Here is a 12,825-nt window from a genome sequence, read left to right as displayed (position 1 = left end):
GTAAATTCCTTTAAATAAGGAAGCATCTATTAGGTAACTTGAAGTCTCTTGTTTTGACCGAGCAAAGTCTGATTCTCTCAGTGTAGGTCCTCAACTCCTGAAATGATCTTTTGTTCCCCTATACTGCATCCTCTCCATGACATCAGTAGCCTTGCTGTGGTACCCAGACCACACAGCAGAGTATAATGGCTAGCAGTCTACTTGGAATGTGAAAGCAGCGTCACTCACAAACAGCTGACTGTACTCTACACTTGGCATTAGCTGTTTGGCTAATCAAGACACAGAAACTTTCACAACACACTTGCAATCCTGCCTGAGCAGAATGCACCCTACTGCTACCACTTATGCAAAGCAACCATATGAAAGTAGTGACGACTCATATAGAGCATACAGCTGGCTGCTACACAGCATTCCCCAGCTCAAGACAATATCTAAGTACCCAAAGAATTGTTCATTCTCTGCAGCAAGGTCTGTTAACTCCACAGCTTTATTTCCATCCAGCACATACTGAACAACGTGGCTATAATAAACTCCCAAGGCTAGGTATTAGAGAAGAAAATGTGATAAAACTGGGAAAACCAAGGTGAGCTACCATTACTAGACAGCCCTCAAGAAGGGGACAGGCTAATGCGCAAAATCATAGAAATGCAGGGTTGGAACAGACCTTGGGAGGTTAATCTAATGCAGTCTCTTGCAATGAGGCAGGACCAAGTACACGTAGACACCCTGAAAGGCGCTTGTTTAACCTAAAGCTGGGAGCACAGTTCTCTCAGACAGAGAAGGCATCTCCGTGGAGGATAGTGAGAGGACGCAGGAGAAAGCCAGAGGAATAGAAACAGAACCCAGGCTCAGCTGTCTGGTGGATGCATTACTCAAAAAGGGATGATGGTGCTTAGAAGCTTTCCAAGGATACATGAACTTCTCCTGAGCCAAGAGGGGCACTCACTACCCAGGGGGCAATAATCAAGAAAGCAGAGGTACCCTATGGGTTACCTCTCTCCAGATGGGGAGAATGAAGGCAGTACTAGGGGATGAAAGCAGAACCCTATGGGTCACAGGCAGAGATGAGGGACCAGTAGCTAGAGGGCATCTCTTGCCAGGAGGGGCGCAGTACTACCTGGGGGGATGAAAACACCGTGGCCCCCATGTGTGCACATATGGCTCCCAGTCCCTGGATGAGGCTCAGGACTTTCCTCTCCGTGGCATGAGCGGTGAATCTCTGATCAGAGCAAGACGCTCAGGAGGCCTCGGTGTCTTAGGGGCGCAGTGGGGGACCAGAGCAAAAGGCGGACCTGTCACTGGGGGTCAAGCAGAGCAGCACCAGGCGGACTCACGGCCCCTCCGCGTGGGCGGTACCCGGGACGCCGCAGACACGCCACGGGGCTGCTCCGGAGCACGAGTCCCGCGAGGGGCCCGGCCGGGGGGGGGGGCGGAGGTTACCTTGCTCTTGGCACAGGTGACGGAGCGCAGCGCCCCGAAGAAGATGGGCAGCAGCGCCATGAGCACCAGGCTGCCGTAGGCCAGGGCCATGCCCTCGGGGGTGGCGGGCGGGCGCGCCGGGCCGGCGGCGGGGGCCTCCCCGGGCCCGCTCACGTTGTGCGCTTCGCTCAAGGGAGACGTAGCCTGCTCCGCCATCGCTGCCTGCTCCCAACGCGGTCCGCACTTCCGGCCCGGCAGCCCCGCAGCGTCAGGGACACGTTCCCTTAAGAGCCGGAAGTGAGAAGTGCGCGTGCGCCAGCCTGGCCACGCCCCCTAGCAACCGAGCCGGCTCCGTTACCAAGGGACCTGCTGCTGCGGCTGCACCAACCGGGGATGAGCAAGGGACACGCCTAGGCCTAGACCAGCCCCTCCCCCTCCCCCTCCCGGGCCCATCCTTCCCCCGGGCCGGGACCCCTGCCCCGGCCTCCCTCCTCCCGGCCTGGCCCCCCCAGCGTGCCCCCCCCCCAGGCCAGGCCCCCTGCCCCGGCCTCCCTCCTCCCGGGCTGCCCCCCCCCTCTCCAGGACCCCCACCCCTGGCCCCCCAGCCTGTGCTCCCCTAACCTGGCCCCCCGCATCCCTGGCCTCCTTCCTCCTGGCCCCCCAGCCTGCCCCCCCCTCTGGCCAGGACCCCCGCCCCGGCCTCCCTCCTCCCGGCCTGGCCCCCCAGCCTGCACCCCCCTCAGGCCAGGACCCCGACCCCAGGCCTCCCTCCTCCCGGCCTGCCCCCCCCTCCAGGACCCCCACCCCGGCCTCCCTCCGCCTGGCCCCCCAGCCTGTCCTCCTCTAACCTGGCCCCCCCCACCCCTGGCCTCCCTCCTCCCAGGCCTGCCCCCCCGGCAAGGACCCCCATCTCTGGCCTCCTTCCTCCTGGCCCCCCAGCCTATCCCCCCCTCTGGCCAGGACCCCGACCCCAGGCCTCCCTCCTCCTGGCCTGGCCCCCCCACTCTAGAGACGCCAATTTTAGTTGGACGTATGCCTGGAGATTTCCTCACAAAACATAATCTTTAATTCCTGGAGACTCCAGGACAATCCTGGGGGGTTGACAACCCTACCCAACCCCTGGGCCAGGCCTGTCTCACCCATAAGCCCTATCCCCAGGCCCCATCCGCTCTCCCCTGGCCTGCCCCATCCCTGGCCTGGGCCCCCATTCCCAGGCCCCTATCCTTGAGCCTGTGACCTGTGTCCCCAGCAGGGTAGAGTAGGGGCTCGCTTCCCACAGGGCCACAAAGAGGCTCTTGCCAGGAGGGAAGAAACAGAGCCCCCTTCTCCCATCCAACAGCTTCTAACTATCAGCCTCCTGCTAACCCCAGACTGACAGAGCCCCCAAGCAGCACCAAGAGGAGCTTGGCAGAACTCCTAGCAGGGGACATGGTTTCACCCCGGCCTCCAGCGGTAGAGCCCCTTACTTCCTCCATCTTTTGTGCTTACCCCTGGGCTAGTTGGCTTATCCCCTTGACTAATAGGTATCTAATGAGCTTTGCAAGCCCTGTGTGGAAGTAGAGACCTGTGCACTATGCTGGTGCACCAGCCAGCATGAGCTGCATTCCCAGTCACTCCCCCACCCTGATAGTGCAACGCGTACGTGGATCTGTGCCACACCCCATTTAACAGGCCTCCATGGGTACTAGATAGACTTGACTGTGGCTGGGCAATTAGGGCTTGCGTGCTTTGATTATTGGGCTGGCTTGTGAGGCAGGTCTCTTGTATTAGTTTAGATGAATATATGGGCTGAAGGTGTTAACATAATGTGTTCACTGTCCAACAGTGATGAACCAGGTCCAGGTTTTCATATACAGAGACCTCGGGCTGCTTAGTGCCATGGCAAACACACCAGTAAAAATCCTTTTAACAAAGGAGAACACAATAGTTAAAGCATTTAAAATATAAAATATGAAACAAGACTTTCATTTTACCAACAACCTTTGTTCCCTTTCCCTGTAGCTGAAGAGAGTGTTTAGAAGGAAAAACCCCTTTGTCTGACAATCACTTAGATGGAGTCAAAGATGCTGTTAAAATCTGTTCCCACTTCATCCCAGGTGGTGTTTGGGATTCAGCTGGAGCCAGTGGAGGTGGCAATGTCATTTGAACATAAGAATGGCCACACTGGGTCAGACCAAGGGTCCATCTAGCCCAGTATCCTGTCTTCGGACAGTGGCCAGTGCCAGGTGCTTCAGAGGGAATGAACAGAACAGAGAATCATCAAGTGATCCATCCCGTCACCCATTCCCAGTTTCTGGCAAACAGAAGCTAGGGACACCATCCCTGTAAATCTTGGTTAATACCCATTGATGGACCTATGCTCCATGAATTTATCTAATTCTTTTTTGAACCCTGCTATAGTCTTGGCCTTCACAACATCCTCTGGCAACAGGTTCCAAAGGTTGACGGTGTGCTGTGTGAAGAAATACTTCTTTTGTTCGTTTTAAACCTATTAATTTCATTTGGTGACCCCTAGTTCTTGTGTTCTGTGAAGGAATAAACAATACTTCCTTATTTACTTTCTCCACACCAGCCATGTTTTTATAGACCTCTATCATACCGCCCCCCAGTCGCTTATTTTCCACAGTCCCAGTCTTATTAATCTCTCCTCATACGGAAGCTGTTCCATACCCCTAATTTTTGTTGCTCTTTTCTGTACCTTTTCCAATTCCAGTATATCTTTTTTGAGATAGGGGGACCAGATCTGCACACAATATTCAAGATGTGGGCATATCATAGATTTATATAGAGGCAATATGATATTGTCTGTCTTATTATCTATTCCTTTCCTAATGATTCTCAACATTGTTAGTTTTTTTGACTGCTGCTGCACATTGAGTGGATGTTTTCAGAGCACTATCCACAGTGACTCCATCTTTCTTGATTGGTAGCAGTTAATTTAGACCCATCATTTTATAAGTATAGTTATGATTATGTTTTCCCATGTGCAGTACTTGCATTTCTCAGCATTTGGGTCCCTCTTTCTGCTCAGTCTAGTCAGGATTTCTCTCAGGATCAGGATGATGAAGGCCTGGCATCTCAGGAGACGGTGGGCATGGCAGCCATGATGTTGAAGCTTGCTCCAGTAGCCAAATTTTTCTCCCCAAAGTCTACTTCTTTAAGGATTCACAAAGGAATGATGGTTGGAATAGCCCATCTCATTATTTTGTCCACCAGTTAGGTCTAGTTTCCAATGCACCAATTTTGGTTCACTGATTTCTGTTTACCAAGCATGATCTTAGCACAGTCCATGAGTTATTTCAGGAGGTCTTTTTATTTGGACTAATTCAGTCTGTCTCACTTTCATACTTTTTCCTCCATCAACTTTTGTTGTTATAGGTTATTGTGACATCTTATGACCTTTCAAGTACTTCTTACAGTTGAGCTCATAATTAGGATAAATTTGTAAGCCCAGTTATTACGATGGGTAATAATTGTGATCACACAGCTGGCACAGGCCTAAGGCCAACACAGCCGAGGTGTTATAAATATTTTCTTTGACAAAGTGAGTACAAGCTGTTATATAACTAGACATTTCACACGGCACAGCTCTGCATCCCCCATGGCACAAAATAAACCTGGCTTTTTAGAGCACGCAAGTCAGGTCTTTTTTCTAAATGCCACAACTGTTGCTACATATTCAACTGTATTCATGTACTACAGCTATAGCAATGGAACAGGGTGTTATTGATTAGCTAATCAACCAGATCACGAGTTGCCAGCCAAGTGGCATTTGCCAGGCAGTTGCTAACAGCAGCAAATTCCCAGATAAGAGACCCCCAGATTAGAAATGAGAGATCTCTCTTTCCTTTTGTGTCTGGAGATTGACCCACATTCCGATCACTCAAGCTGAAAGAGATGGAGAACACACCCTGTGACAGAGAAAGGATATTTGATCCAGACATGCGTCACCTTGAGCAATTCAGGCAGTGAAAAAAACACTTCTGTGTGGAGGGCTTGCCACAGACCTGGCCCCATGTCTTCATGAGATTTCTGTCGGAACAGAGCCCGCCCCCAGGCTAGTGGAAATGTAGTGCATTACCATGCAGAGGATCCAGTGTTGGGACTTGTGCTGTAGTCTTTCATTCCTGGGTTGGCACTAGAGAGTGACACTGCAAAGGTAGCCACAGCAAGAGGGAGTCCCCCTCAGATCACTCTCCAGTGAAGAGTTCGGCTGATTCACAAGTATTCATGTGGGCATTTAGGGAGGGGCGGAGGGGGAGCCATTTCCAGCTCTCCTCATCCAGAATGATGGTGGGGTTGATATAGGATTCATACTGTGAATGGGATATAATAGAGGGGGAAAGACAGAGGGTTGCCTGGGTCACCAGGAAGAGCTTGGAGGAACCGTGATAGAACAAATACATCATCCTCAGAAAACTCTTACCTGAGCTGGCTGCTTGGAGTGAGCTGCTGTTTAGCCTGAGAGCAGCCAGAGGTCAGCAGAATCCAGCTGATAGATGCGTGGACTAGATGCGGCCCGCGTGGAAGAGAAGACTTTGCAGCCCCTCTCTCCATAATCTGCATCCGGAGGGCGACACCATTGAGCGATTTAGTGTGTCTGGTTGTGTTCAGAGAGCTGCAGTGTCTGAACTGCTCTAGCTTGGGACAGCAGTTGTTTTTCCAGTTACTGAAAAGTCTCTGATGCTAGTTTGCTGCCTGGGCAGGACCACAGGGACTGATCACTCACAGTGGACTGGGAACAACACCAGACAAAATGGAGCCCCAGCATCTACAAGGTCATCCCTTAGCATCAGAATGCTAGCCAGTCTGGCTCCCTTCAGGACGAGTATAGCATCAGTCCAATAGTCACTACCTGGATAACAAAAACTTGATAAAAGGGTGCTTAAATCTCGCAGACAAAGGTGTAACAAGAGCCATGTGCAGCCTGGAAGCTGTAGCTAGGCAAATTCAGACTAGAAATAAGGTGCAAATTCTCAACAGTGAGAGCAAGTAACAACTTACCAAGGGTTGTGGTGGATTCTCCATCCCTGGAACCTTTTAAATCCAGATTGGATGTTTTTCTAAACAATCCGCTGTAGGTCAAACCAGAATGAATTCAGGGAAATCCTATGGCTTGTGTTATCCTGGAGGCCAGAGTAGATGATCACAATAGTTCCTTCTAGTTTTATAAGCTATGACTGTGATCCTTAAGTCTGTATTTCAGGACTAGATACCGCTGTGAATAGGTGCTTGATAGACAGACAACCAGGGTACTCCCTGGCCTCCCTGCAGCTTTGTGTAAAAGGGTACAATATGCAGAGGTGAAAGTAAGCAGGTACGGGCCGGGACGGAGGACCGGTAAGAAAAAGTGCAGTAGCTACCAGCAAGAAAATGGAGCATTCTCTCCCTCTCTGACTCCGCCCCTGGGCTCCAGCAAATTGAGGGTCCGGGAGCCCGGCTCCATGAAAGTTCGGGGCCGGGTCTCCCCCCTGATCCCACCTGCTGCCCCCCCACCCCTCCCCTGAGTGTGCCCCGGCCCCCCCTTTGCTGCCTCCATGCACCTCCCTGGGTCCCAGAGCGTTTGTCTCTCCCCATCCCCTGCAGCTCCATGCTGCCTGCCTGCATTAACTGCTGCCACAGGGTCCTAATGCCCCCCTCACTCATGCCAGGGCAGGCTGCCCTTCCCTCTTGGACCCTTTCATTTTCCAATGGGACCCTCCACTGGTACAGCCACCGCCCTGCCCACAGTCACTGCTCTTGCTGCACACTGGGCAAGGGGCAGCCCCAGTGAAGCTACAGTGAGGGGCAGCAGCAGGGAAGGAGGCGCACATGTGATGGCAGACCCCCCCCCACCGGCATGGCACCCACCACAGGAGAGGCGAGGGGGATTCCTGGACCTGAGAGGGGCCGTAGGAGCACGTGCAGTGACAGTGGGGCGGGGGGTGAGTGTGCTGCCGGGGGGGGGAAGGGGGTCCCTACCCCAGAGCTCACTGCTGCCAGCAAGGAGAGGGCTGGGGGGAGTCCTTCTCTCTGGCTCCAGTCCCAGGGCAGCCTGCCTGCACCCCAAACTCATCCCAAGCCTGCCCCACCACAGAGCCCATATGCCCAGCCAGAGCCCTCATCCCCCCACACCTCAACTCTGTGTCCTAGCCCTGAACTTCAACAGCCCAAAACCCTCATCTCCAGTCCCAGTTAGTGCCCTCATCCCCCTGCACCCTAACCCTCTGCCTCAGCCCTGAGTCCCCTCCCACACCCCAAACCCCTCATCCCCAGCCACATCCCAGATCCACCCCCAGCCTCACCCTACAGCCCTCACCCCTGCTCCCCCTCCCTCCAATCCCCAAACTCCCTCCCAGAACCTGCACCCCCTCTCTCCACATTCCCTCCCATCCCCAAACTTCCTTCCAGAGCCTGCACCCTGCACCCCAGTTCCCTGCCCCAGCTCAGGGCCTGCACCCCAGACCTCCTCCTCCACCTAAACTCCCTCCCAGAGTCTTGGATGTGTGGGGGGTGGAGTTTGAGGGGGCAAAGTTTGGGCAGGGGCAGGTTCTGGGCACCACCAAAATTTCTACAAACCTGCCACCCCTGCTGGCAAGAGCTCGTGTGCCATACCGGGGTGGACCAGCTTCCTGAGGCAGCAATTTAAAGGGCTGGAGCCCAGAGCCCCGCTGCCAGAGCCCTGGGGTAGCAGCTGCGGGGCTTGGGTGGTGATTTAAAGGACTCAGGGGTCCTGCTGCCGCTACCACCCTGGGTCCTTTAAATCACTGCTGGAGCCCCACTGCCACTACCCCAGAGCTTCGGGACAATTTAAAGGGCCAGAGCCATTTAAATAGCCCCCGGAGCCTGCCGGAGCCCTGGGGTAGCGGCGGCAGGGCTCTGGTGGCTACTGAAAGGGTACAGGGCTCCTGCTGCCTCTATCACCCTGGGCCCTTTAAATAGCCACCGGAGCCCTGCCACCGCTACCCCAGCGCTCTGGCAGCAGGGCTCCAGAGACAATTTAAAGGGAACTGGAGGGTAGCGGCAGCTGGAGCCCCAGGCCGTGCTGCTGGAGCCCTGGGGCTCTGTCGGCAATTTAAAGGGCCTGGGACTCTGCTGTGGTAGCAGCAGCTAGAGCCCCGGGCCCTTTAAATTCCCATATTTAAATTGCTTCTGAACCCCAGGGCTCCCAACCACCTCTGCAGCTGGGAGTTCAGGGGTGATTTAAAGAGCTCGGGGGTCTCAGCTGCTGCTACCACAGCCCTAGCCCTGGGCCCTTTAAATCCTGATTTAAAGGGCCTGGGGATTTAAAGGCTCCGCCTCTTCCGGTGGAGGCCACGCCCCTCCTCAGGATTCCAGAATACTGCAAGTCCTTTAAGTTACTTTCACCCCTGACAATATGGGGGAGGGGTCCCTCATTTTTCTTTATTTGTAGGCTGTTCTATGGAGCACTGAATGCTGGATATAAGCAGAGCAGTGTAACTGCAGTTGTGGTTTGTGTTGTGGAGTCAGGGTACCAAAACCCTCCTTGTTGAAGATGTGGTGCCAAGAACTTTTACGCTTTGCAGATGAAGTCCTGGTCCAAACCCTAAAGTAAAAACTCTGTTCATGGCCAATATAGGGTACAAAAGGCTCACCCACTTACTGGTTGGGGACATGGGAGAAAAGGCCTCCTGTCCTGTGCTTGGAGATGTGGCCCAAGGGCTTTCTACACTGGTTGTACCAATGAAACAGACCCTAAGGATGCCTGGCCTGCCTCCAGGAGCAGTTTGTGTGTTGCTAGCTTCTTTGTGCACAACGCTTCTAATACGCAGAGTGTTGCGTATTTAACTTTCCTTGCAGCTGCTTCTCCTTTCTCATCTCCACCCTCACCGCCACGATGGGCTTCCAAAAGAAGGCAATAAAAGAGAAGGAGATAGATATACAGCTAGCAGAGGAATCTGAATAAATTACTAAGTCTGGAGCTATAATCATTAACAAATGTCCCTGTTTTATGCTGGGCTTCCCTGTTCTGGGGCTGGCTGGTTCAGAGCGAAAGCTAACCGCTCTGAGTCTTCCCTTTTGCCTCACTGGATCCTTCTCACCCCTATTCTTCCTTGGATCCCACCTGCTGCAGGACTCAACAGAAAACTCTTCAGGAAAAATGCCTCTTAAATGAAATCAAACTTTCCATGCAGCTGGACAGGAGCCAGGGCGCCACTGGAAAATTGGCTGAAATGTGTGTTTTCCTTGTGAATATTTCCTTCCTTCCTGGGTTGCTGGCAGCTTGGCTGTGTTATTAAGCATCCTCCTTAGCTTATACACTGACACTCCTAGACTGGTGGGGAGGAATAGCTCAGTGGTTTGAGCATTGGCCAGCTAAACCCAGGGTGGTGAGTTCAATCCTTGAGGGGGCTACTCAGGGATCTGGGCTAAAATCAGTACTTGGTCCTGCCTAGTGAAGGCAGGGGGCTAGACTCCATGACCTTTCAGGGTTCCTTCCAGCTCTATGAGTAGGGCCACCCAGTGGGGCAATTTGCCCTGGGCCCTGCAGTGACCCTCACAAGAGTTCTTTGGGGTCCTTCACTTACTCCAGGGGCCCCAGAAAACTCTCATGGAGCCCAGGCCCCTGGAGCTTCTTTGGCAGCAGGGGGCCCTGCTACTGAAGACCCCAGGCCCCTCTGAATCCTCTGGGCAGCCCTGTCTATGAGCTAGGTATATCTCCATAAAATAGTGTCCCCCTTTCCTAAATGCCACAGAAGGGTGGGAGGGTCTTGGTGCATTTGGGATGCAATGTCCTCTTCCCAATTCATCCCTGCAATTAAGCTCTTTTGAAATCAGTCCTTCTGCTTCCTGTGGATCCTTCTTTTGATGCCTAAGCCTGTCTGTGTAGGTGTCTATCTCAGGGTCTTCCAGTCCGTAGGCGCTAGCCCTGAGTGAGGAGGTCATTCACACATATTCTCTGATCAGGGAAGTCATAAAATTCAAACCTGGTAAAGGCAGTGGCACAGGGTAAGTGAGCCCTTTCTGTCCCCCAGACAAGGACACGTGTCCTTCATTCGTAGCAATGAGGGATACAGCAGCTCTGTTTCCAGCCAATAAAACATTACCATCCTAAAACGAAGGGAAATTGGGATTTACTCATCATAAAACATGGTGACTCTAGCTGGGTGCAATGAGAGTCACAGGTTTCCTATGGCTCTGAGTAGGAGAGTTTAGGTAGGCTCAAGTTGTTAAGGCTACTTGGTAAATTTAATCTGTCACAAACTACCAGTCACTGAACCCAAAGAGCCATCTGCTTCACTCATGACTAATTACCTCGTGTGCAGCCTCATGGGCTGTGCATCTCGTGAACGTATTGCAAGGAGACTGCAGCCCTGTTGGGGCTTCAGAATGTGTATTAATGTCAGAGTTGCCAAGTGGAATTCAAGGTGTTGGTTTTAAGCCTATAAATCTTTAGTGATTTGGGTCCTGATTACCTGAGAGTTGGCCCCTCTCCCCATGCTATACGGGACCTAGAGTGCTGAAACGAGCAAACTTCCTCTCTCCCTACGGCTGCTGGCTCCAGGGAATGACAACATCCGTCAAAGCCTTATGGGCTGCCCCAACTAGCCAAGGAGAGCATGAAGAAACAGGATGAAGGGTGCACTTGCCTCTTGAGAGGAAAGCAACATAGTTGAGTTATCAATGCACTGGTACCATTGGGAGGAAGAGTTTAGAATATGCTTTGCCCAATCCCTTTTAGGCTCTGTCTTGTGTAGATGAGAACCTATGTAGACTCCCTCCTCAGGCCCTAGGCTACCAGCACTTCTAGCTATCTTACAGACACCACTGACTTCCTGAGGAAACTATAATCTATCTGTGATCTTCCTAAAAACAACATCCTGGCCGCTAGGGATGTAGAAGGCCTCTACACCAACATTCCACACAAAGATGGACTACAAGCCATCAGGAACAGTATCCCCGATAATGTCACAGCAAACCTGGTGGCAGAACTTTGTGACTTTGTCCTCACTCATAACTCTTTCACGTTTGCGGACAACATATACCTTCAAGTCAGCGGCACTGCTATGGATACCCGCATGACCCCACAGCATGCAAACATTTTTATGGCTGACTTAGAACACTTCCTTAGCTCTCATCCCCTAACGCTCCTGCTCTACTTGCACTACATTGATGACATCTTCATCATCTGAACCCCTAGAAAAGAAGCCCTTGAGGAATTCCACCATGATTTCAAGAATTTCCACCCCACCATCAACCTCAGCCTGGACCAGTCCACACAAGAGATCCACTTCCTGGACACTACATGCTAATAAGTGATGGTCACATAAAGCTAGTTTAAATTCAGAGTGCAAGCAGGGAAAATAAGCCCAAGAAGGAAAGAAAGACAATTTCTTTAATTTGTCCCCTGTGACAAAGTTCCTCCTCTACCTTGGTGGTTCCTGCACTTATTGGCAGATTTGCTCACCTCAGTGATCTTCCCCACAGTCTGGATCAACTCCTCCTGTGTCTGATCAGGAGTTGGGAGGTTTGGGGGGAACCCAGGCCCACCCTCTACTCTGGGTTCCAGCCCAGGGCCCTGTGGATTGCAGCTGTCTATAGTGCCTCCTGTAACAGCTGCACAACAGCTACAACTCCCTGGGCTACTTCCCCATGGCCTCCTCCAAACACCTTCTTTATCCTCACCACAGGACCTTCCTCTTGGTGTCTGATAACACTTGTACTCCTTAGTCCTCCAGCAGTACACCCTCTCATTCTCAGCTCCTTGTGCCTCTTGCTCCCAGCTCCTCACACGCACTCCCTCTCCTTTGGCTCCTCCTCATCTGACTGGAGAGAGCTCCTTTTTAAACCCAGGTGCCTTGATTAGCTGCCTTGATTGGCTGCAGGTGATCTAATCAACCTGTCTGCCTTAATTGGTTCTAGCAGGTTCCTGATTACTCCAGTACAGCCCCTGCTCTGGTCACTCAGGGAACAGAAAACTACTCATCCAGTGACCAGTATATTTGCCCTCTACCAGATTCCTGTACCACACTGATTGGGATCTGTCACACCCCTCTAAAAAAATCTATTTCAAGGCTCAGAAGGGATGATTTCTAGTTTCATATTTCAGGCAAAGGGGAGATAGAAAGGTCTCTAGGGAGCTCTAGTCCCAATTTCTATGGGGCTGGTCTCCTGGCCAGGAGAGTCTCCTGTCATTGTCTGTCCTTCTCTCACAAACAGCAGCTGTAAACCATATTCTAAAGCAGGGCTTGGCTGGTAACCCCTTCATGCAGGGAAAACTCTTCCCCTTACTGCCCTCTCCCCACCTCTACATTACTTTATCTCAACCACATTCAGTCCCTGTCCCAGTCCCTTGAAAGCCGTAGGAATCCAGCCCCAGAGTGTGCTCTTTGTCAGCGATAGACACATGCACATAGTGGAATCAAGGCTTCTCATTTTCCACGCTGACTGAATTATGCCCTACAT

At 52.3% G+C, this 12,825-nt stretch overlaps 1 protein-coding gene across 2 annotated transcripts in view; it reads right to left on the bottom strand.

The window, feature by feature from the left end:
• HM13 (histocompatibility minor 13) overlaps positions 1-1,672 on the bottom strand; it is a 28,975-nt gene extending 27,303 nt beyond the window's left edge. The window contains exon 1 of one of the 2 annotated variants that reach the window (XM_050918352.1): positions 1,441-1,672. In XM_050918352.1, coding sequence (XP_050774309.1) covers positions 1,441-1,635 — 195 coding nt within the window. In that variant the 5' untranslated portion in view covers positions 1,636-1,672. The remainder of the gene's footprint in view (positions 1-1,440) is intronic. The other variant, XM_050918353.1, reaches the window with a different exon arrangement.
• Between the last annotated feature and the right edge of the window lie 11,153 nt (positions 1,673-12,825).

Source organism: Gopherus flavomarginatus, chromosome 11 (assembly GCF_025201925.1).
Source record: "Gopherus flavomarginatus isolate rGopFla2 chromosome 11, rGopFla2.mat.asm, whole genome shotgun sequence".
Lineage (NCBI taxonomy): Eukaryota > Metazoa > Chordata > Testudines > Testudinidae > Gopherus > Gopherus flavomarginatus.
The sequence above is the reverse complement of the archived record's forward strand: the minus strand, read 5'-3'. Positions and strand labels throughout refer to the sequence as shown.